This window comes from Orbicella franksi, chromosome 12 (genome assembly GCF_964199315.1).
Source record: "Orbicella franksi chromosome 12, jaOrbFran1.1, whole genome shotgun sequence".
NCBI classification, from domain to species: Eukaryota; Metazoa; Cnidaria; class Anthozoa; order Scleractinia; family Merulinidae; genus Orbicella; species Orbicella franksi.
In genome coordinates this window covers 23,094,078-23,116,344 of record NC_138156.1, presented here as the reverse complement: position 1 = coordinate 23,116,344, position 22,267 = coordinate 23,094,078, and the positions used below count along the sequence as shown (strand labels likewise).

Below are 22,267 nucleotides of genomic sequence, written 5' to 3'. Positions count from 1 at the left end.
TAACTTCATACAGTGGCTATTGAAAGCAAACGAAAATTTTTTTTTTCTCTGGCCACTAATGTCAGAGGTAAAATATTGTAAATAAAACGAAAAAGCGCGTTAGTGTCTGATTTTTAACTTAGACCTAACTCATTTCGGGTTGCAATTTGCCGATTTTGTGACAATGGTTGTGTCGCTCTCGCGTGGTTAATGTCACATACCGTTTCAGTGACCCACTGATGGCAATATAGAATACAGGTATTATGAATGAGTGTGCTAGTACTGATATAATACTCTCTATGATTCAACAGGTGAAAAGCGAGAGCCATTAGCCAAAAGCAAAATGTGCACCACGAGGTATGTTTAAGCTAAAAAGTTTTTGAGTCGAACTTAATGAATTAGCTAGCAGCTCGCAGCTCCAAGCCCCAAGGTTCCTATAATGTGTTTAAATGAAAATAGTATACGAAGTTGTTTTTCTTTGAAATAAAGAGTATGCAGTATACGATCGGCCACCATGTCGGTATATAGTGCTCGAAATGCAGAGCAGGGCTAAAATCCCATTCTTTCATAGTTTGAAGAAATATCACAAGTCATTTCGATAATGCCTCGATAGGTTTAGCTGCTTTTCCTTTAGCCAAATATCCTTTGAACATTACTATACGTCGTGAAGACAAAACTAATGCTCTTATAAACTCAGCATGAATGTAAAGCCCCCTCGGACAGAATAAAAGTTGCTCTTAGAGCTATGAACGCCATTAATTTCAGACCGGGCTTTCTTTCACCTACGGAGACTGGGAGTTCTCTGTTTCACTCCCTTCCCCCTCCCTCCCCCCCCCCCCCCGCCCTCCCTACATAGGATACGATTTATACCATCTCGTAAGGGTGTCATTGCTTTTATGAAGCTTTTATGAAGCTCAAGTTATTGACGTCGCCGTCTTACATAAAAATGTCGAAAATACACATCTTTTGTCTTTGGATATGAGATGATAGATAGCCAAAGAGAGATGACCATAATCATCTCAAAACAAAACGCGGGTGGAATAATTGTTTTATTAAAAAAATAAAGAGCCCCCAAAATACGCAAAACTTAAATAAAATAAGAGCAAAAACGTCTTAAAAAGGTTGGTGTACTCTTACCATATTTGTAGAGCGTGTTATAATTGCTCATATACCATGTCATATCCCGGGGGGTTGCTTGTCGTACCTTTTAGTGTTCAAAAAAGCGGTTTTCGTACCTCTTAGGGTGCTCAGCGTCAAAAGGTCCACAGCGGGAGGTTTTGCAGTACCTTTTTGGGTATTGAGTGGAAAAAAATATGAGAGGAGACAATGTGTTGTTTTAAAATTGGTACCTCTTAGGAATGAAAAATAAAACTTAAGCCCCGCCCCCAAAGCAGGATTTTGGTATCTCTTGGGGATTCTGTTCAAAATTCCGACCAGCACCTCCTTCCTTTTTATATGGGAGTCCCCCGGGGTCATATATTATAAGACATGGTAACATATAATACGTCATCATCATCATCATAATAGAACAAATCCTAAAAGACATATATTATATGAGATATAATTTGTCATATAGAGCATCTGGATGAATTGTGATATAAATTTATATTGATTTGTCATTTTTTTTTTTTTTTTTTTTTTTTTTTTTCTAATGCAGCTTTCTCTTCGGAGTATTACTTGTCGCTGGCTGGTTTGAAACGCCTCAAGCGTATTCAGGTACTTCTTCCGCGCAACAATTGCTGGATACGCTGAGCCTCCAAAACTGCGAGGTTTCACTCGTGAAAAGACTTTTTTGTCTCAAATTCCATTACCGCACGTTTGATGGCACATGCAACAATATCTGCAACATTACAACCGGAGCCGCCTTTACACCGCATGATCGGTTCCCAGGCTTAGATCCTCCTACTGCGTATGAACAACCAGGCAACCAACCTCGGCAATTCTCGTCCGTAAGATTTAAAGGCAAGCGCATTCGCCTCCTAAATACGAGGTTTGTTAGCAAGATTGTGTTTGATAACTATCCACGTCGAGCAAGTTTTACCCACATGGTAATGACGTGGGGTCAGTTTTTGGACCATGATCTCACGCTCACTGAATTCACTGTGGGGGTCAACCCACAGCTCGATTGTGGCACGAGCCAGGAACCTTGCCCCAGCCTGATTGAAAAACCTTTCTGCTTCGGAGTCAACATCAGCTCCAGGGTAAGGCTATCGGGCGATCCTCTTGCACGGTGTACTCCTCTTGTCAGGTCAGAGCAGAACAGCCACGGCAATCAGGTTAGTTGTTATCCTTGATGACACCGCGGAGGATGGGGGTTCTCCCATATATGGGCTACATGGGTATGTGCAGTCCCAAAGGGTATGGTTTTTCAGCTTTTTCGGTCATAAATGGAGAATCGATTTTGGCCATTTTGGTCATAAATAGGGTATGGTGTTTGCGCTCTAGTCTTGAATTGGGTATGTTTTAGAAGAAGCTTCACCATTATCGATAAGACTATCAGCAAAGACACTTCCGAAACTACGTTTAGAGCAACTGTGCCAGCCGCAACAGTCATAAATAGAATATCGAATTTTTGGTCAGATCATATATAGGGAAAAGAAAATCGAAGATTTTGGTCATAAATAGGGTAAGGGTTTTGTGAAGCGGGACGCACACCCCCACCCAATTTTTCTGGGAGTACCCCTACCCCCCCAGGGATTACACGTAGGTCAGTTTCTAATCTTCTGAGATCACACATTGGTCTGTTTATTTTTTAAAATTAAACGCAGGTCATGGTCAACTTTCTTATCATAGAAGCCAAATAGATCAGTTACTTATTCATTGCTATCATCTGTTTAACAATTACACTTGTTATATCTCTCAGTTAGTACGCGCGATGTGATTGGTCAATTTAGCGGGCCGTATTCTCCTGTACGGCCCGGTAAAATTTAAAGCTATTTTTGTTGCCAAAATGTTTCGTGATTTATCGCCAAGTGTTCGTAACTTTTTTAGCAAGTAAAAGGTTAAAACTTTCTTTTACTTCTAAAATTGTGTATTAAAACCTACTAACGACTTAAGAGTCACTTAACATCAAATTGAGCCGTTTTGCTTTCAAGGTGCGTCAGAGATTTGAAGCCGTTCCGCGTGAATAGAAATCGTTCCCGATCCCGCCAGACACACAGTAGAGATATAATAAATATGTTACTAACCTCGTTTTCTCGGTCCGTACTGTAAGTTACGGATCCTCGTTTTCCCCTGTAGTAAATCGATGGGGAAAAACGCGGTCCGTAACTTACAGTACAGACCTCGAACTCGGTTAGTAAGAGGTATTTATGTGAATGTATCTTCCTCCGATGTAAGTTGTAACAAAGTTCTGACACAGAAAATATCAAAATACATTATTTTGCGTAACGTAAGCGTGTCATGTTCATTAGCTATCTCCCCTGTTCAGACTTACACTATTAGGGATTAGTGGAAATCGTTGTATATTCAGTTTTAAATAATTCTGCAGTTTCCTTGGCTTATAGACAGTTTAGCGTGCTTAGCAAAATGAATGGTTGTCTTTCTTATGCTAATTGAACTAAATTTTCCTACGATAGATAAATGAGATAACCGCTCACCTTGATGGGTCACAAGTGTACGGTTCAGATCTCGACACAGCGAACAGCCTTCGCTTCTTCAAACTGGGACTTTTGATAGTTGAACCTTTCATTAACAGCAGCGACTTACCCATTCTTCCAGCACAGGAGTCTGTGGGCGGTGAAGCAGGCTTCTGTAGATCTAACGATACTGAAACTCAGCCTTGCTTCAGAGCTGGGGATCCTCGAGTGAACGAAAATCAAGGTGGGAGAAATTAGAGACTTAACTTTAAATCATGCTGTTAAGAAATCCGAAACTTAGCAAATCTATCAAGAGCCAGCAGGTGAAGCGAAGCATTCTTAATCAATCAATCAATCAATCAATCAATCAAACCTAAGGTATTAGGCGCTGGTGTTTACAATACACATGCGTCTCCGATTAGGCTTGTCTTTCTACTATGTTCCTATTAAACTATAAGCCGACCAAAGACTTTCTTTTGGTTTCTGACGTTTTCTTTAAGTGCAAGGCCCATCACGTCATGAGTGGCCTTTGAGCTGAACAGGCCACCTTGACGGTAAAAATAAATTTTTACTTTACTTTACTTAAATGCCGACACACCACATGACCACCTAACCATTTTATTCTGTTTTTTGACAGCCTTAATGGCAATGCACGCTCTGTGGGTTCGTGAACACAACCGTATTGCCAAACACCTGTTCACTCTGAATCCATCGTGGAAAGACGAGAAACTCTATCAAGAGGCGCGCCGAATCGTTGGTGCCATGTTACAACACATTACATATAATGAGTGGTTGCCAACACTCATCCCCAGTCAAAGATTGGTAAGACCTGCAAGGAATAACATAATGTAATAATTCATCCTTTCTTTTCTCGTTTAAGCAAAAAATACGTAGATATATATTTATTTACAAGTTCTTTTCAAAGGGTTGACATGGACACACACCAAGGGCTTATCCACAAACTTAAAGGATTGATCCGCCTTTTACAGCAAATGCGTAGGTGATGACATCACCGTAGTGATGACCCTTAGAATACGTGCAAAGTACAGTTAACTTCGCTTCGCGAGGATTGCTTTCCTTCGGCAAAGTTATAAAGCGATTGATTCATGCCTCTAGCTGTGCATCAGCGACTTATGATGCAGTTCAGTGTAACGTATAGAAAGTACTCAAGACGCTAAGCTAGTCTTCTTCGGGCAATTCGTACGCTTCTTTCCTGCTCTAGCGCTCTCCAAACTTCGTGCGTGCATCATATCTCGGCGAAACACGCTAAAGCATGAATCAATTGCTGACTTTTTATTTTGATCCGGGGCGCTCCAAGTGAATGGATATTTGCTATCAGCAGTACACCGTATAATCTAAGAGATTCTGAGATCAAACTAGACTTTCCCAAGCCGCGCAAACTGCAAGCGTGGCTTTCACCTATAGCGGGGCGCTATTATGGAATGACCAGCCCGTCTAATTACGGAAATTAGACTTTCATGGACACTTTAAAAGGGAAATTGGCCAACTTGACAACAACTGTCAGCCAGACTCCCACACGGCAATCTTGTAAAACAGTGCAGTGTAGTTATAATTCGACCGTCTTTTGTTTCAGAGACGAAAAGCAGGAGTTGCGCTGGAGGCCGATGGAACATTCTCCAACGATTACGCTCCGGAAATAAATTCTACAATTATCAACTCGTTCGCCACGGCTGGCTTAAGAATAGGCCACACTTTAATTCGGGAGAACTTTACAGTGTCGAGTGGAGTTGATCTCATTGACCAGCTATCCCAATCTCCAGTCGATTTTTTTAACCCAGGACCGCTCAATGATCCAAACTTAGGAGTCAATCCTTATACAGGTCTTTATCTCGGATTGGCTGGAATAAGAGCTGGCGAATTTGATCGGTATGTATTTTGCTATGTTTTGTGAGTCAAAATAAACTGACTGACAATCGGAAAGCAAGAACTTCATTTATCGATTGTCTTTCACCCATGGAGGCAGTGTGGCCGAGTGGTCAGCGTGTCTGCCTCACAATCCAGCGGTCCCGGGTACGATTCCCGCTCTGGCCATTACCTGGATTTGTTTCACGGTAGCCCCGAGTTCAAATCCTCGGCCATGCTTGTAAAAAGCTGACTGGTTTGCCTCCGGCCAGTTGGGATTCTTAACAATGTTACATGTATGTTCAATTTAAATTATTTATTTCAGTTGTTTGCTTGGCTCCACTAACCTTTGTGGTATAAGCACTGCCTAGGGTAAATAACGGTTATTTATTTTACTTACATTGCACAAACACCTCGATGGCATGAACCGCAATCTAATATCGAAGTAATTGTAGGACTTTTTAGGTTACAATTTATTCGACACACATATATGCGTTAATATTTCAGGCAGAAATACTAACAAGAGAACTGAAGTGAGGGTGATTTAAATGTAATATAATGCTTCTTAAAAAGATGTTCTAAAAGACACCATATCTCCAAAGTACAAAATATCTATCAGTTGTTAGTAGAATTCTACTAATATACTAATGCAAATTCTGCAATTTGATTGGCTGAGCTACTCGTACACTATCAGCCATTAAAGTTCACCACTAAATTTTCTCCGATTCTTATTGGCTTAGTAATTGATCACGTGACGCGATAGTGTTCATCCGCGGAGAGACATTATCAGCCCATAGTGCCCGTAAGAGGAAAATACCCGGATGAATAGTACTCGTCCGTGAAAATATTTCCGTAAAGAAGCGGGCTTACAGAAAGTAAACAATTGAAATGTGTTAAGTGGGTTTTTGCCTATTTTTTTTTTCAAATTTTACATTTGGCTTTAACGATCTTTCACGGCTTTCATCGAAAAAAGTTGAAATAATTCAATATGAATTTTGAGTTGGCGCGCGGAAGAAAATTTAGTGGTGAACAATAAAGACAATAGAATGTTTATGTCTCTAAACTATCGGCCGGATAGTTCTCCCTTGGAAATTTGATGTTCTTAAAACTAGCATATTTGTTACAAGAACATCAAATTTCCGCGGGACAACTATCAGCTGATAGTTCCTCGGCAAAAACACTCTATTGTTTAATTAGAGTGCAGTGGCTATCGGTCGTTTACGAAATGGGGACGTTTTTTCGTTTTCCCGAAGTTTTTAAGGAAAGTTTACATCCCAATGGATAATGTAATTCCTGAGAAGACTAAAAGAAGGACATTAACGGTTTCTTGACTTTAAAAACTTGAAATTATTGACAAAATTATGCACGGACTCACACAACTTCAATTTTAAATGGCATTTCAATCCGAGCGATCTTTTAAAGGCGCAAAGTTCAAAATACTTCGAGAAGTAATAGAAAACCGTTAATTGAAGTCAATTGCAGTTAGAACTCTACTAAAACTATTAGATTATTCGCTCTCGATTTTCTATGAGGTGATTCGGCCTTTGGCTACGTCAACTATCACTTCTTAATAGAGATCTCGAGTGATCGCAAACTATTCAAAATACCGACAGCTACCATCCTTTACTCCCTTTGCTACCACGAGTAAAAGAATCGTCAACCAGGCTACGATGTAATAGCAGCCAGCTTCCGAAATACACACTGAATGTTTAAACTATAAATTACAATACAGTATTACCCTTTTATCAATTTTCCTCTTTTTTAACTTGAAAATCGCTTTTTAGATAAATTTATAATCATTTTCTCTTTTCTCGATTGTAACATTTCTTATTAATTGCGTCCTGACCGAGAGCCAAATATTTTCCCATCCGGCCGACCTCACTAAGTCAATACTCACCGTTTTACCATATAACCAGAGTTTTGATTTTTTGCTTTTTTTATTATTATTTTTTGCGAACGTCTTCAGTCGTGAGGGTGTTTATTTTCTTTCTGCGCTTTCGGAACAAGTTGCCGACAGAATAGTTCTGCATCAGAGTACTCGCCTTTATAGTAAATGATTTTGCGAGGCCGTACCCGTAAATTAGGTTATTTTGAAAACAGCTACTTTTGAAAGGACATCAACCTCCAGGCTCGATTTCTGCCGCTCTCTCGAGTCTAGTCTGAAGTCCGGTCTTGTATCAGAGAAGGCGCGCGGGCTCCTTTTCCGAACAGCGGTTGGTAATGGCGCCTAATCCAACTCATTAGTAGATTTGTTTCAAAACTATATCTAAAAAGCAAGTTCCGGCCCGCATGCTCAACGTTGTCCAAACAGTTAAAAGAGATCCTCCAAAAACTCGTATTTGGCAATAATTATTGATTTTCTTTCTCGTAGGAACATTGCTGATGCCGTGCGGGAACGTCTCATTATTCCAGGGCCAAACGGTGGGTTTTTTGGTGATCTTGCTGCTATAAACATGCAGCGTGGACGAGATCATGGCTTACCAGGTTATATCCAGTTTTCAACACTTTGTGGTGGTCCCGTGGCTAGAGGATACAACTTTAATGGTCTTACAAATATACTCTCTAGTCAGCGGCGAAGACTGGCTAGAGCCTACAAAACTGTGGAGGACATTGATTTATTTGCGGGATTGTTGAGTGAACAAAATCTACGCGGGAGTGAGCTTGGACTAACCACCACCTGTCTGATGCTCGCACAGTTCAGCAGAACGCGCCGTGGTGATCGCTTCTGGTACGAGAGAAACGACACTCTCACAGGGTTTACCATAGAACAACTGACCGAGATAAGAAAGGCCTCTCTAGCTCGAGTGATATGTGACAACTCAGACGATGTGACCACTATTCAGCCCGAGGTTTTCAAGCGAAGCATTATCCGTAGCCCAAATGATGATGTGCCCTGCCGTCATCTGCCTTTTGTCAACCTGAATGTTTTCAAAGAGAGTAAGTACTTTTTTCTATTTGCTCTGGGCATTCTGGGCATTCTGGGCATTCTACTGAGGTGGAAAAAGGAGTCCTTTTACCTTTACTCTGGCAGTAAACATTCCATCAAACTTGTGTTAAAACGTAGCAAAGTTTCTGCCGTCTTTTGAAACTTAGGAGTTCACAATCTTGGACGTAATGTGGAGCGTCTTCTAAATGGTCGACAGTAATTTAGAAGTAGAAATTCAAAGGAATCGCCCGCATCGCTCGTCATTAATTTCCCTCCCCCAGATGTAACCAAGAATCGAAATGTGGGGGAAATGAGCTACAATAGTTGAGACAGACTCTAGGCTCGTGGAAAGAAAAGGGCAGCTGCAATATTTTTTTCTGCTCACTTTCCGCGCTGTCAATCATCAATAACAAGCAACATTGCAAAATTCTAGGAAAGATGGCGATAGCTTATAATGCAGAACAAGTACGAAGTGACATATTGATTTGTTATTTCTTGATTGCTAGGTGCCAAATATTCCGGTGCTCCTAAGTTTTCCCGGAGTGGTGGTTTTGGCGGAAATGTCGCTGCTTGAAGTATTCCCAGGGATCCATTCTTGAATTTGTGCCATGCAAGTTTTTGTTTTAGTTAGTCAAAAACGATGTAGTTGATGTTAACATTAAATGTAACACAGCTAAGTTAAAGCCTCCCGTGGCTGTAAGAGTAGCCTGCGATCATACCCTCCCTTCCTTATATTCAGACGTGGGGGTTACTGTAAGGGTTACTAGTTAAACAATATTATATTTAACAAGGGATTAAATTGCCTTATTAGTCAATAAGTATAAGAAGTCATCAATTGTAATCAATTGATCCTTCCTTTAAGCTTTTTTAGGAAACGTACGTAAGATAAATTGGGCCTCGGGTGGTGGGCAATCTTCGGGAAAAAAATCGGAAATTTATATACGATGGCCTTTTAAAATAATTCAATAATCTTCGTACGTCCTTGGGTAGACCTTCAGTCGTTTCTGGTCAGGTTTGACAGTCTTGAAAAATTCATTTATACCTCAGAATCTTCAGACGTCTTATACCAACTTTAGAGTTCAAGTTGGAGGATTTTCAACACACATACATTGAGTACAAATGTCGTACCTTATATGTAGCCACTCCTTATTCAGTAATTATATATATACTCCGAACTGAATGTAGTAAGCTTCAGTAATTTTAACCTCTGCGTTATAGAGGAAGGACAAGTTCTATTTACATAGTTTTGCTTTGCAAGTTTTAATACTTAGTTTTTGAATGTTAATCTAATAACGAAACTTGTCAGATAACTCTATGGAAGTGGGAATAAAATTTAGCAACTTAATATTGAGAGTTCTTTTCTGTTTGAACATGCATGAGTTAGCATGGCATTAAGAAGAAGAAGCGAAAAATCGCTAATTTGGCAATGTTTCAGCAAATTAAGCGGTCAGACATCAAGGTCGTTGTAGGTTGTTTACTCAGAAAAGGCTCACAAAAGTGGGGTCACGGGCACCCCAGGAACCCCCCCCCCCCCTACCCCAAGCTATGTCCCTGATCTATGAGATGATCATCTTGCGTAATAGCGGTCATGGTAAAATTAAAATGTAAGAGTTTGTACGGGAATATTTTGGATAGGTTTTAAGAGGTAAAAATACTGTCAAGTGCCTCATAAAATTACCTCACCTTACTTCCACAGTCAGTGTGAAGCTTGATAGTATACAACCGTTGGCGTAAAACCACATGACAATCTGGTGGGTACCCTTACTTTGACATAGTGTGACCCCCCTTTGAAAAATCCTGGCTACGCTCCTGTAGATGGAACTTGGGTCGCTTGTGCCAGGAAAGTGGCAGGAACTTCTAACCTAAGTAATCGCCATAACTTCCCTACTTGCATGTTTTAGCACAATCTAAAAGAACCCTATCTTGTTGACCTTTGTTGGGTCGCGCGTATTTAGAAGCCGTAATTTTATGGCTGCGAAGAGAAAGGTACTGGTATGTGTATCATCGGGATTTTTTTCTGAATTCTTCGTGTGGGAATGGGATTTGAGCACTGGGAAGTGGGATTTGAGAGCAAAATGGTCTGAGAGATGGGATTGCTTCCCCTCACCCCTATTAGAGTTGGAACGTGGCCTACCATATCAAGCTCCCCATATCAGAACCCAACAAACAATACGAGACCCCAACCTACCATATCAGACCCCCGGGGGGGTGCTTTAGGAATTTCTGGGTGGTGATATGCCGCTGGGACCCTGGAACCCTCAGCCTATACCAGAGCTAGTTCAGCTGAATTTTGCTACCCTATACTAGAGTAACTAGTATTAAAACCACCGATTTCCGTCTGAATTCCGATTTTTGACATTTAATAATATCCAGTAGTGTTTTATGATACTCATCTATCGACGCTGTTGAGGCTGAGTTGCAAAAATTTAAACTCGCCGATTTCAGTTTTTTATATTTTTGAGTGGCAATTCCTGGTTTCCTTAGTTTAGATAAAATCTTCAACCAACTGGTCAGTTTGGTGAAAAATGATACCCTATTCTAGACCAAAACGCTCTGATTTATATACCCTATGCTAGAGTAAACTGCTTGAAAACCATACCCTTACCCACAGCGGCACATACCTATATAGCCCATATATGGCCGTACCCCCCCCCCCCCCCCCGATCAGACCCAAACGTACCATATCAGACACTGATCATATCAATCGGGTTTGACTATTTTATGTGTCGGATTTAACTTTATGTTGACTGTTGTGCCAAGTAATACAGTAATTCTTCAGTAGTGTATTGAATTATTATGAAATATGGCTATTACGAATAAAAAACTGCAAGCCTGGAAGAGAAAGTCGCCATTGTTGTTACGTCCTTTCTAGCCTATAGACTTTACAGCATCACGTTTCTTCTTACCGTATTCTGGCACTATTTTTTAGGAAATATATAAAATATAAATACTTTTAAAATATATTTTTGAAGCAAGCATCGGTCCCAAAACGTTCTAAGATAATTTTAAGTACAGTTAGATCAATCCAGGCTACGGAAATCCCCGGACGGGTATAATAAGAAGCACCAAATCTTGTGACGCAGGTTTTAGCTCAAATAGAGACCAGGCCGCAAGCGGCTTTACACGTCGGGTAGCCTGCATAGCAAGCGCTCCCTTACGAAGAGCTTTTTCCGCATTCTGGCCGCGCGCAAATCGGAGCGGGAGCGAAAATAGCGACGAAACAAGGCATGGTGGTTCCACCTGCCCCTGCCTCGTCGAGGTTTTTGCTCTCGCTTCAGTTTGCGCACGGCCAGAATCCGGAAAAATACCCTAGGAAGGGAACGCTTGTTACGCAGGCTTCATGTCGCGCAATTTCATCCTCCACAAAAACGTCCAGGCAACGCGCATAGTAACATCTGCGGAAGAACTGAGTATGAAGTCTAAAAATAACTCAAAAATACTAAAAAGGTAAAGTCTGCATACGAGCCGAGGGGCCCATCAGGCCGGAGCTTATGACTAGTTTCTGTAGCATGAAGTGACAAGGAGTGTGTCTACTCTCCCCTGCATGGGATGCTTGTCCATCGCAGGGTTACCCCCAGCACTAAGTTCGCCGGTACCCAGTTATACATCAGGGCGGAGAAAGGCCCAGAGTAAGTTTCTTGCCCAAGAGCACAACAAAATGACCCCGGTTAGGGCTTAAGGTCATTCCGCTGAAATAGAACCTGCACTGAGATTTTTGTGAAACTTTGCCTATCGATTGTTTATATTGTAGGAACTTAAATTTTGAAATAGAAATGAGGGGTCGCCATGTTCGTTTAGGAGCAAAAGCACCTTGTTTGTACCCATATAAATCCTTATAATAGCACCATGATTGTAGTTACGATTGCCTGCTAAATTCACGTTTCCGACGATTGCTTTTTGTTCTCCACCGAGAATTGGTCCATACTTATTTTACAAAGAGAAATTTATTACTCAATTCAAAACAACAGAAAAAAATGATAGGTAGACATACTCGTTTGCGAGAAAATGACGATTTACTTCTATGGCGAGGTCCAGCTGTAAAGAAAAAGCCGCCATTTTTAAATCCGCGCGCGCTAATCACGCGTGAAATTATGCGCAGTAGGGATGCGCAGTGCAATACTGGGGAATGACCTTAAACCCGGACCGCTCGATCGGGGAACGAGCACACTAGCAATGAGGCCACCGCACAAAGAATGCGTTTTGCTGCAAATAACAGTCTGCTCACGCGTAATTGTAACAACGCTCATGTGTGAAAAATGAACAAATTGACGTATATTGCTTTCCTGAGCAACAACAATAACAACAATCGACCCTTTTTATTTTGCCAGATTTACAAGAACAGAAAAAAACAGCATAAAAACAATTAACTTAAATTAGGCAACAAAAATTACTCAGAATAGAAGAAAACTAACGAAGCTGAGACCCGTCCACACTACTCCAGAGGGATTTGAAAACGCAGCTTTATTTCTCCGGTTAGACCTTCCGTCCACACTACTCCGTCACGAAAACGGAGCTTTTGGAAAACGCTCTTTAAACCGGAGGAATTTGAAAACGTCGGCCTTGCGTTTTAGTGTGGACGGAAAACATTTTGAAAACGACGCTTTTTGTAAATGTTGACGTCACGATAATCACGTGATTTCCCTGACCGAGATTTCCTCAAACACAAATCCAAAATGTTTGCTGATTGTTGCGTTCAATCAACTTTATCCGGCGTAGTGTGGATGGAAAACATTTGATGGGTTTTCAGAGTAAAACCACCGTTTTCAAATTCCTCCGACGTAGCGAGGACTGGGCTTGAGTAGATAGAAAAAAAATGATATGTTTTACCTAGGCTGCAAATGCATAATCAAAGCGAAAAAATAGAAAAGAAAAACACACACAAAAGATAAAAACAAATAGTTAATTGAAAGATAAAAAACGAAAGTAAAAAAGAAAATGAGAAGTATAATTTAACTGCATCTAATTTAATTAGAACAAGAGTCCGGTGAATTTGTAAGCACTGATGTCGGACGAGTTAACAAAAGCCGGTGCAAAGCCGAATTTGATAGATTCAGTGATGTTTTCCCCAGACTAGGCCAATATCGAAGTTTTAATTAATACTGTGTAGGCTTAAGCGATACGTGCTTTGTCCCTTAATGGGTTCGTTATAAAAGAACGTATTGTCAACTTAATTAAAGCTGATCGTCCCACGCATGTTTCTTGGGAGCGTGTTTTTGTTACGCTTCGGTTCGCAGCAGGCGCTGCGATATTTATCTGTTTCGTTTTACGATAAGCTGTTCATTGGAAGCGTGTGTAAAAGACGAATGACGAAATGTCATTACGGTTAGCCTGAATACCGCTTCGGTTAGCCTAAATATAGCGCCCCGGTTAGCCTAAATAACGCTCAGGTTAGCCTAAAGATCACTGACTTGAAAGTGGTTAGCTGTCAATGATTATTATGTATTGTTTTAGTGCCATTTCGCCATTTCTCTATTTCGTGTTTTAAACACGCCCGCTCATTGGTTACGCTCATCTACGATCAGACGGTTATTGCAAGCACCTTGAAAAGATTACATATATCAAGATTTCAAGCATTTAGCTATTGCAGGGTCCAGTGCAAGCTGTGAGGAAATTATTACGCATCATTTGTGAACTATTCAAAAGATACAATAATTATTAACGTAAACTCACAGTGATGTATCCACAGAGCGAAAAACAAATACATCAACAAACGAAATTTTTGCTCAGGCCCCTTCCGCACTACGCCGGAGAAAATATTTGAAAGAGCAGCTTTATTTCCACGGTTAGGCCTCCCGTTCACACTTATCCGCAACGAAAACGGAGCTTATGGAAAACGCTCTTCAAACCGGAGGAATTTGAATTCGTCGGCTTTGTGTTTTAGTGTGGACGGAAGCATTTTGAAAACGAAGCTTTTCATAAACAATGCAATCACGATGATCAAGTGATTTCCCTGACCGAGATTTCCTCAAACACATTTCCCAAATGACCGGAGATTGTTGCGTTTAGCCAAATTTCTCCGACATAGTGTGGACGGAAAACATTTGATGCGTTTTCAGACTGAAAACGCCATTTTCAAATTTTTCCGGCGTAGTTCAGTTACGGCAGCCTTTATAAGCAGTTATGGATGGTTTATAATTATATGATTTATTAATTCCATTTTGAAATCCATCGCAGAATTACAAAGGATGCACCCTGAAATCATGCCTTCTCTATAGACAACAAAAAGTCTCAGCCTCAACCACAGAAGAAAGGAAGGCCTTCCATCATTGATTTAGGCGACGAGGACTGAACCTTTATGCATGAAGTACACTGTTTTCGTTCTGACTTTAGAACTGCTTGTCTCTTTGTTATGCTCGAATGAGTTTTCGTCACATGACATTGTTTTGCATACTAAATGAGACGCAAAGACGTGTCCGATTCCGCTATTTTCAACAAACCGGTTAATGGAACAATACACCAAAATCTAAAATTCAAGGTAATAAAATTGCGCGATTTCAAAATGGATCTAATAAAGTGGCAATTGAACTTCGTATCGTGCAATTTTGGTCTGAAATCATACTTGTGATTTCAAATCGAACTCCCGCTGCGTGCTCGTTCGATTTTGAAATCACGCGTATGATTTCAGATCAAATTGCATTCTTCTCAGTTCAATTACCATTATGAATTGTCCACTCGGCCCAATTACTATTACTTACTTAATCAAAATTCTCGAACGTGATTGGCTATCAGCAGCCCGATTTGAGCATTAATTGGACAGTGTATACGCGTCATGCTTGTAATTGGACAGTGCGCGTCATTTTGCGCGCTGTTGCGGTGCACTTTGTTGAGTAAACTGCTGTGTTTTTCAGCATTCATAACGACGTTTAATCGTTCAGCGATCAATCGATGGTTTATTCGTTTCTCGAATTTTGTCATAGTTTTGATTAATTGGTAACAGGACATCGTGTCGTCTAATTCAGTCTGTAATCATACTCGTGATTAACAAATCGGACTCCCGCTTCGCGGTCGTCCGATTTTGTTAATCACTCGTATGATTACAGACCGAATTGGACTCCACTCAGTCCTATTACCATTATTAAAAAATCATATCTTCATCGCGCGCTGTGAAGATACTATTTTTATCTTTCACACTGTGAAAATATCATTCCTTTTTGATAACATTTTGCTGTTGACCCTTTAACTACACTTAAATTTGTTGATGTATGATCGAAACATCTTCGGATCTTCTTCGGTCGTCTTCGGCAATCGTCAACAATCCTTAGTAATCTTCGTAAAATGTTCGGAAAACGTTGGGAAGCGTTCGTCTGGCCTTCAGAACACTTTGGAAAATCTTCGGAAATCTCCGGAAAGTGGTCGGAAATCTTGGGAAAATCGTCAAAAAACGTCGTCATTAGTATGTTTATATAATTAACAGAATATTACATGCCCGCTTGTAGATACGAATTTTATCTTCTCAAGTTCAACTCAATATCGAGTTGAACACTCGAAGGTAAAATTCGTATCCACGCGCGGGCATGTAATATCCTCCATGTCCCCTTTCAGTGATGTAAGTGAAGAGGCTTAGTTAAGTCGTCATTTTCTCGTAAAAAAAATAATTTTCATTTCTATTTTCTGTGGAAAAAATAGTAATTTTCCGGGGAAAATGCTACTAATGCTTAATGCTTTTGCCTCACTAAAATGCTTGAAAAAATGCTAGCATTATGTACAAAAGCTTACTCGGTGCTGCAGACGAAACTGAATCAGCATTTTGAGAGCTTTAATCTAACAGGCTCTACATATTCGCGCAATATTCCTTAAGTTTTCAGTTTCTGTGCCATTTGTTAGTTCTGTAGTCCTCCTCTTGTGCATCATCAGTTGCAGATAATGAGTGGAGTGCGAATTTTCACCATGTCATCGACATCTAATAAGAACGATAAATTGAAATGTACCAATTTCAATTCAATGTATTTGCAGAAAAACCTGATTCCTGTTTACATATAACCTTTTTTTATAACAATGATGAACGGCAACACAACTTCATAGAGATAAATTAAAAGCAAAACAAATTCTTGAGTTTCAGTTCTTCAGTAGCATTAATAGATTGCAGGAACAACATCTTCACAATTGCGTGACAAAATTCTTCTGCTCCCGTAGCGTCACATAGTACTTGATAAGAAGTTCAACTTTTCGTACAAGTCCCATCGTACCGCGATACACCTGTAACTTCGAAAATAATTAAGAAGGCTATTACTACGATGGTCCAGCACTCCTAGAGTCGACAAATAATAAACACCAGTGGAGTACTGCTCAAGCAGTCACGATGTTAAAGGAATAAATAAACACTAGTGAAAGTGGAGTCCTGTTCTGGTCCTCCCACTGTCACGCAGTGCTTCGTAGCATTGCGTGATTGGACTAGTCTAATTACTGCTCCTGCTCCTGCTCCTGCTCCTGCTCCTGCTCCTGCAGAGTGAACCCAAAAATACCACTGTAACTTTGGCATTCAGAATTAAATCCAGAAAGGTGCTGAATATCTATGTCACAACAAACTAGCACTACAGGCACTTCTCAAACTTTAGAGTGTGTTCACGTGACGTCATCAAAATTTTCAAAACCAAAACTAAAGAGCCCCTAAAGGTTTTATCCTCATCAGGCATAAGAGATACTAAATTTATATCTGTTTACAACTTTCCAGCTCAATAGCGTCCTTCGCTTGGAAACCAGTGCATTTTGAATTTCGGAGTTATGGCGGTTGCTTGACATGAAGCTAGGATCGCGTTTGTCAAAAAATATACACTTATGTCGTGATTTTTAGCCACTTGAGGAGTTAAAGTGTTAGGAAAAGTGCTTGTGTAAATGATTTTTGGTTCGGTTCAGATAATCAGCTGTCTAGATAGCCAAAGTAAGTTCCAGATGTTTACACTATTTTCCGGCCGCCATATTGGAGGACTGAAGGAGGTCGGCTAGGCTCTATAATTTTGCGGGGAACATTTCGACAAATATCTCAACTTTAGGACAACGCACACACCTTGAACTTGGAGAACTGGCTTCTTTATTTATCGTCTATAATTTCACAATTTCTTGACTTTATCCACTGAATGGTTTTTGATTTTATTTTTTATTGCGTGACAATACACAAACTCTATACTCCTTTTAAATATTTGTCTCTTATAATATGCAATTCTTGCTCCAAATTGCACACTACATCCAAATTTCTGCAGCACTTTCTTAGCTCTGGCTACACTAGTATAAACATATCTAGCGTGGCAGAGATTTTTTTGTCTGTTGACGTAAGAGTCGAAAACTAAAAATACTTATGCTTATTTTTTAAGCGTACAAATCTGAGACGACAGCGAAGGTGCGCGATCTCTGAACTTTGAACGTAAAAAACCAAATCGGTTTTCCTTTAATTGAACTGCTCAACAGCGAAATTCACACGATTAGTAGAAACTGGGGCTAAATATAACCGCCGTACTATTTTGCACAGATTAATTGATGACTGACGCTAAGGACAGCCCAGTCTGTATAGATCACTAGAAAATTGAACTGTGGATATTGGCAAAATTCAGTGGAAAATTGTTGTTTGGAGAAAGGCTCTGATCCTAATTAGTGGAAATGCAATATGGCAGCGGCCATAAAGTGTGTTTTATGATGCTTTATTTCTCTAGAAAGCTACACATCCTATAAAACATACCAAAATTAGCGTTATTGTGACAATTTCCAATGCATTGACAGGATGATTTCTATTCCCTCCAATTTACTCCAATCTAAATCGACTAACGTCACGTCCGAACGGCGAACGACGAACGTCCAACCTCAATCCGGAATTGGACTTTGCAGTAAACGTAGAACTAAAGGTCTCCAATGGCCATGAGAATAATATAAATACAAGTAATTACTACTTCATTAATTGCGTCACCAACAATACAAACGCGGAAAAAGTCTCGAGAGCCTTTCTTAATTTTTTTCCGTTTGTGAAATAAAGGACCTTGAAAACAAAGGATATATTTAAACAACTTTGTCAAAAAACAACAATTAAAGAAGGATTAAAATTAAGCGACCAGCGCTCATATATTCTGATGCTTTTTTTTTTTTGTATAAAAATTTCAATCGGATTTACAATTCCGAAAGATTCAAAATTTGTCATCATTTTCAGTGTTGACCATGGTTTTAAAATAAAAACTTAAAGAGATGAACTGTTTTGTCTTCCCGAGTTTAACAACCCGGAGACATTTTCTCATTACAGTCCTTTTTCCATTTTCCAAAAGCTTAAGATATAAGTGGTTGTCTGAAATAACACCATAAACAATTTTCCAGGGAAACTCGAGGAAATAAGTTTCAAAGTTCAGAGAAATTGTGCAAACGCAGGTAAAATTCCATGATCAGCTTCATTTCATGCACCAGTACTTTCAAGTGTTTCATGGTGTTGTCAGAAATTATTTCTTTTGGGAATATATTTTAAACAGTTGCACAGAAGTTAGCAATACGATGTAAGTCATCTCGATGCAAAGATTTTGTTCACTTGTTACTCTTAATTTTTTTTTCCCTCTTAATTTTTTTTAAGGCCATTTCTTCATCTTCCCAACCGCAAACCTCTATCTAGATTTCACGAACCTTAACTACATTGATTCATGCCTGTAGATCTCTCACTGTACTAGAAACCTGATGTTGTAGTATATAACTTTTGTAGTCGTCGCCTGTTGCTTGAAATCTCGCTCTCCTTTTTCCGCTTGCAGTTTTTTCTCGCTGCGCCCCAACACACTGAACGTCTGGAAGAGGCTACGAGCTCGCCAAAGCTTTGAAAGACCTTCAAAGGCACAAAAATAGACATATAAAAATATACTGGACGCGCGCGTTTAAAGCAGATCTTTAATTTAAACTGCTCAATGTCGTAATATTTTGTCGTAAGATTATTGATGACTGACGCCTCGGACAGACCAATCTGCATTTTCACCAAAAAATTGAACTGTTGATATTCATCAAAATTCAGTGGAAAATACTAATGTTTGCAAAGTCTAAATCTTCTACAGTTGGAGGCGCGATGGGAATTTTTCAGTAGTTCTTAAAAGTTACTTTAGCAAGGAAAAAAAAGAAATGCTTAATAAGAGTCGCAGCCGGTTTTGTGAAGCCTGCTAAAGTTACAAAGTAGCAATGCAAGTTCTGAAGATGTATGTCGAAACATACGAAACGTCAAGTTAAATGATATAGTTTTACTTTTGTTTTCCAACAATCCATTTTATTAGGTGTCATGTTTATCACCACAGTTTGTGTGTTATTTCTTGTTAAGTATTATCGTTATATAGAATCATTTCAAAGCTACTCAGTTAGAACCCCTTAACAGTAATTGTTCGAGGTATTTCAAAATAGGCAAAACGAATTTGCTATTTCTCCAGCGAGTGTTGAATTAACTTTAATATGAATAACAGTGAAACATGAAAGATATACCAATTTTACTTTTAGATCCACTTTTCCCGCGAACGGCGAACGGCTTGGGGTCACGTGACTAGGACCAGACGTCGCAGTTGTAGATTTCTATAAACTTCCCTTTACTCCAATCTATATCTACTGACTTTCGAACGACAAACGACAAACGTCCAACCTCAAACCGCAGTTAGATTTTTGCAGTAAGCGTGGATCTAAAGGTCTCCAATCATGAAACGCCTTCAGAATAATATAAGTACAAGTAATTCCTACTTCTTTAATTGCGTCACAAACAATACAAAAGCGGAAAAAGTCTCGACAGCCTTTGTTAATTTTTTCCGTTTCTGAAATAAATGGCCTTGAAAACAAAGGATATATTTAAAGAACTTTGTCAACGAACAACAATGAAAGAAACAATTGAGCGACCAGCGCTGGTATATTTTGATGCATATTCCTTTGTATAAACTGATTTCAATCGGATTTAAAATTCCGAACGGTTTAAAATTTGGCAGTTGAACTATCTGGTTGAACAATGGTTTGAAAATAGAAGTTCAAGAGATAAAGTTTGTTTTGTCTTATGAGTTTGACAACCCTGAGGCATGTTTTGAATTAGTTTTAGGCCATTTCCTCATCTCCTCCGCCACAGAGCCGGCTCTGTCTGGATTTCAAGGAGGAGGGAAAAAACCTGCTGGATTATATTCATTCATACCTGTAGATCTCTCACTGTATTAGAAACCTGATGTTAGAGTGTATAACTATAGTCACGGTCTTCGCCTGTTGCACCAAACCCCTCTCTCCTTTTTTCGCCCGCCGTTTTTTCTCGTTGCGCCCCAACTCACTGAAGGCCTGGAAGAGGCTACGAGCTCGCCAAAGCATCGAAAGACTCACAGAAATATACTGGACGCACGCGGTACAAGCAGATCTGTGATAAGGAAAATTTTAATGTAATCATTCAGTTTGCAACGAGCTAAATACGTGACTACAAAGAAGTCGTTTAGAATTCAATAGAACTCTCAATACCACACAGGAAACCGCTTGGTCATAAATTGGTTTTAACGATCTACATTTAAGAGACGTCAGTGTATCAGCTCCCACACAAATTTAAACAAACATCACTTTATACGATACATAAAATTTTTTCGTCGAATCAAGTCAACTTCAAATCATGCATTAGTTTAATAGATGAACAATTCTAGAGAGGATTGAAGGGGACTCTAAGCGACGAACGTAAATATTTCCCGGCAAGATGTGCTATCGAAGACGTAGTCCACCCACACGTCACGTGACCTACAGTGAAGTTGAAATGACGTGATTGACGTGTATATAGAGATTGTGAAAGTCGAAGTGAAGTGAGAGATAACCAGGAATAAGTTAAAAGAAGCACTTTTACGTGAAAACATTACATCATTACGGGTACACGGGTTGAGTTTGTCATCACAAAGCTTCAGTGAGTTGTCCGATAATTCGTCGCAAACCCAGTTAACCAGTCTCTTCATCGAGCATTAGTCTGCCAAAGTATCGCACTTAGATACTCTTAGATCTTCAAATGGGTTTTTTCTAATACTGTTAACACTCTAGCTAAAGAGTGGAATATTAGGTTCTGATTCCAGCCATTTTGCTGAAATTCGGCTACCCTCAATCCGTCCCTATCCGATTTGCAAGACTACTCAGATTGTGTTTAAAGATCCAAAGAGTAATGCATTCGACTGAAGTGAAGCGTTCAAACCAAATGTATTATTTAACTGATTCGTTCGAACGTAAGAAAGTCCCACGACTCACGTACTATAGCCGCCTGTAGTTAAAATCCTTAAATTGAATACATCAGTTATGCCTGCGAAAAGACGCAGCAATATCCAACTTATCGATGCCGAATTAACTCCACTTCACTTCACAGACCAAGGCATAAAGTAATTAAACCTGCTGTATTGATCCGCTTATTTGTCTTTAAAGTCACGTATCACTCAGGCTGTGATGATGCCAATAGTGATGTTTTTCCTGAGACGAAAACATTCTATAGAAGAAAACATTCTCTGAAGACCAAAGTCTATAAGCTCGGATTCCTGCCGTTTTGTGTCCTGTTGTCATTCTCAACCTCTCCCTCCCCACCCCCAAAAATCCCTCACCACTCGCCTTTGAAAGAATGATGCTGATTGGTCAGCGCCAGGTGGTGAGCGAGACCAAGAGTTATAGCGTTTATCCTCGCAATATTAAACATTCACATTGCGGGAATTAGAAGAAAAGCTGTCTTGAGATTTCAGTTGTAAACAGAATTGTAATTTAATTATATTCACGCGCTGAACTGTCATGTACACATCTGTATCCATAGCAACAGGCAAAACGAGCAATCGGCACTTTTTTCCTCGATACATAATTACGGTTGTTACTTACCGGCAAATATTGACCAGATTTTAGTGAAAAAACCGGGATAGAAAGATTTCCGCGACTTAAACGTGGGAGTTTTCGGTCTAAGACGTTTCTTGTCTGAGAAATATAAAAGCACACGCGACCACCGCGTGCATTAGCA

The 22,267-nt window shown here is 39.8% G+C and overlaps 2 protein-coding genes across 2 annotated transcripts; both read left to right on the top strand.

The window, feature by feature from the left end:
- Nucleotides 1–9: 9 nt before the first annotated feature.
- Nucleotides 10–2,021, top strand: LOC145462317 (uncharacterized; the record flags this gene model as incomplete). Its single annotated transcript, XM_081445814.1, has 2 exons — nucleotides 10–336; nucleotides 1,637–2,021. Coding segments are annotated over exons 1-2 (399 nt in total), but the record flags the coding sequence as incomplete, so codon positions are not given.
- A 3-nt stretch (nucleotides 2,022–2,024) lies between these two features.
- Nucleotides 2,025–9,874, top strand: LOC145464239 (peroxidasin homolog). Its single transcript, XM_081448074.1, has 6 exons — nucleotides 2,025–2,255; nucleotides 3,558–3,801; nucleotides 4,195–4,379; nucleotides 5,152–5,444; nucleotides 7,792–8,357; nucleotides 8,853–9,874. The coding sequence occupies exons 1-6, from the start codon at nucleotides 2,025–2,027 to the stop codon at nucleotides 8,918–8,920; spliced, it is 1,587 nt and encodes a 528-aa protein (XP_081304200.1). The 3' UTR covers nucleotides 8,921–9,874.
- Nucleotides 9,875–22,267: the final 12,393 nt, after the last annotated feature.

What these genes read in the sequence shown, in the direction of transcription:
- LOC145464239 (XM_081448074.1), top strand. Translation starts at nt 2,025, where the DNA reads ATGGTAATGACGTGGGGTCAGTTTTTGGACCATGATCTCACGCTCACT. An exon ending in AGAACAGCCACGGCAATCAG is followed by an intron (nt 2,256 to 3,557) that starts GTTAGTTGTTAT and finishes TTCCTACGATAG; the next exon opens with ATAAATGAGATAACCGCTCA. An exon ending in TCGAGTGAACGAAAATCAAG is followed by an intron (nt 3,802 to 4,194) that starts GTGGGAGAAATT and finishes GTTTTTTGACAG; the next exon opens with CCTTAATGGCAATGCACGCT.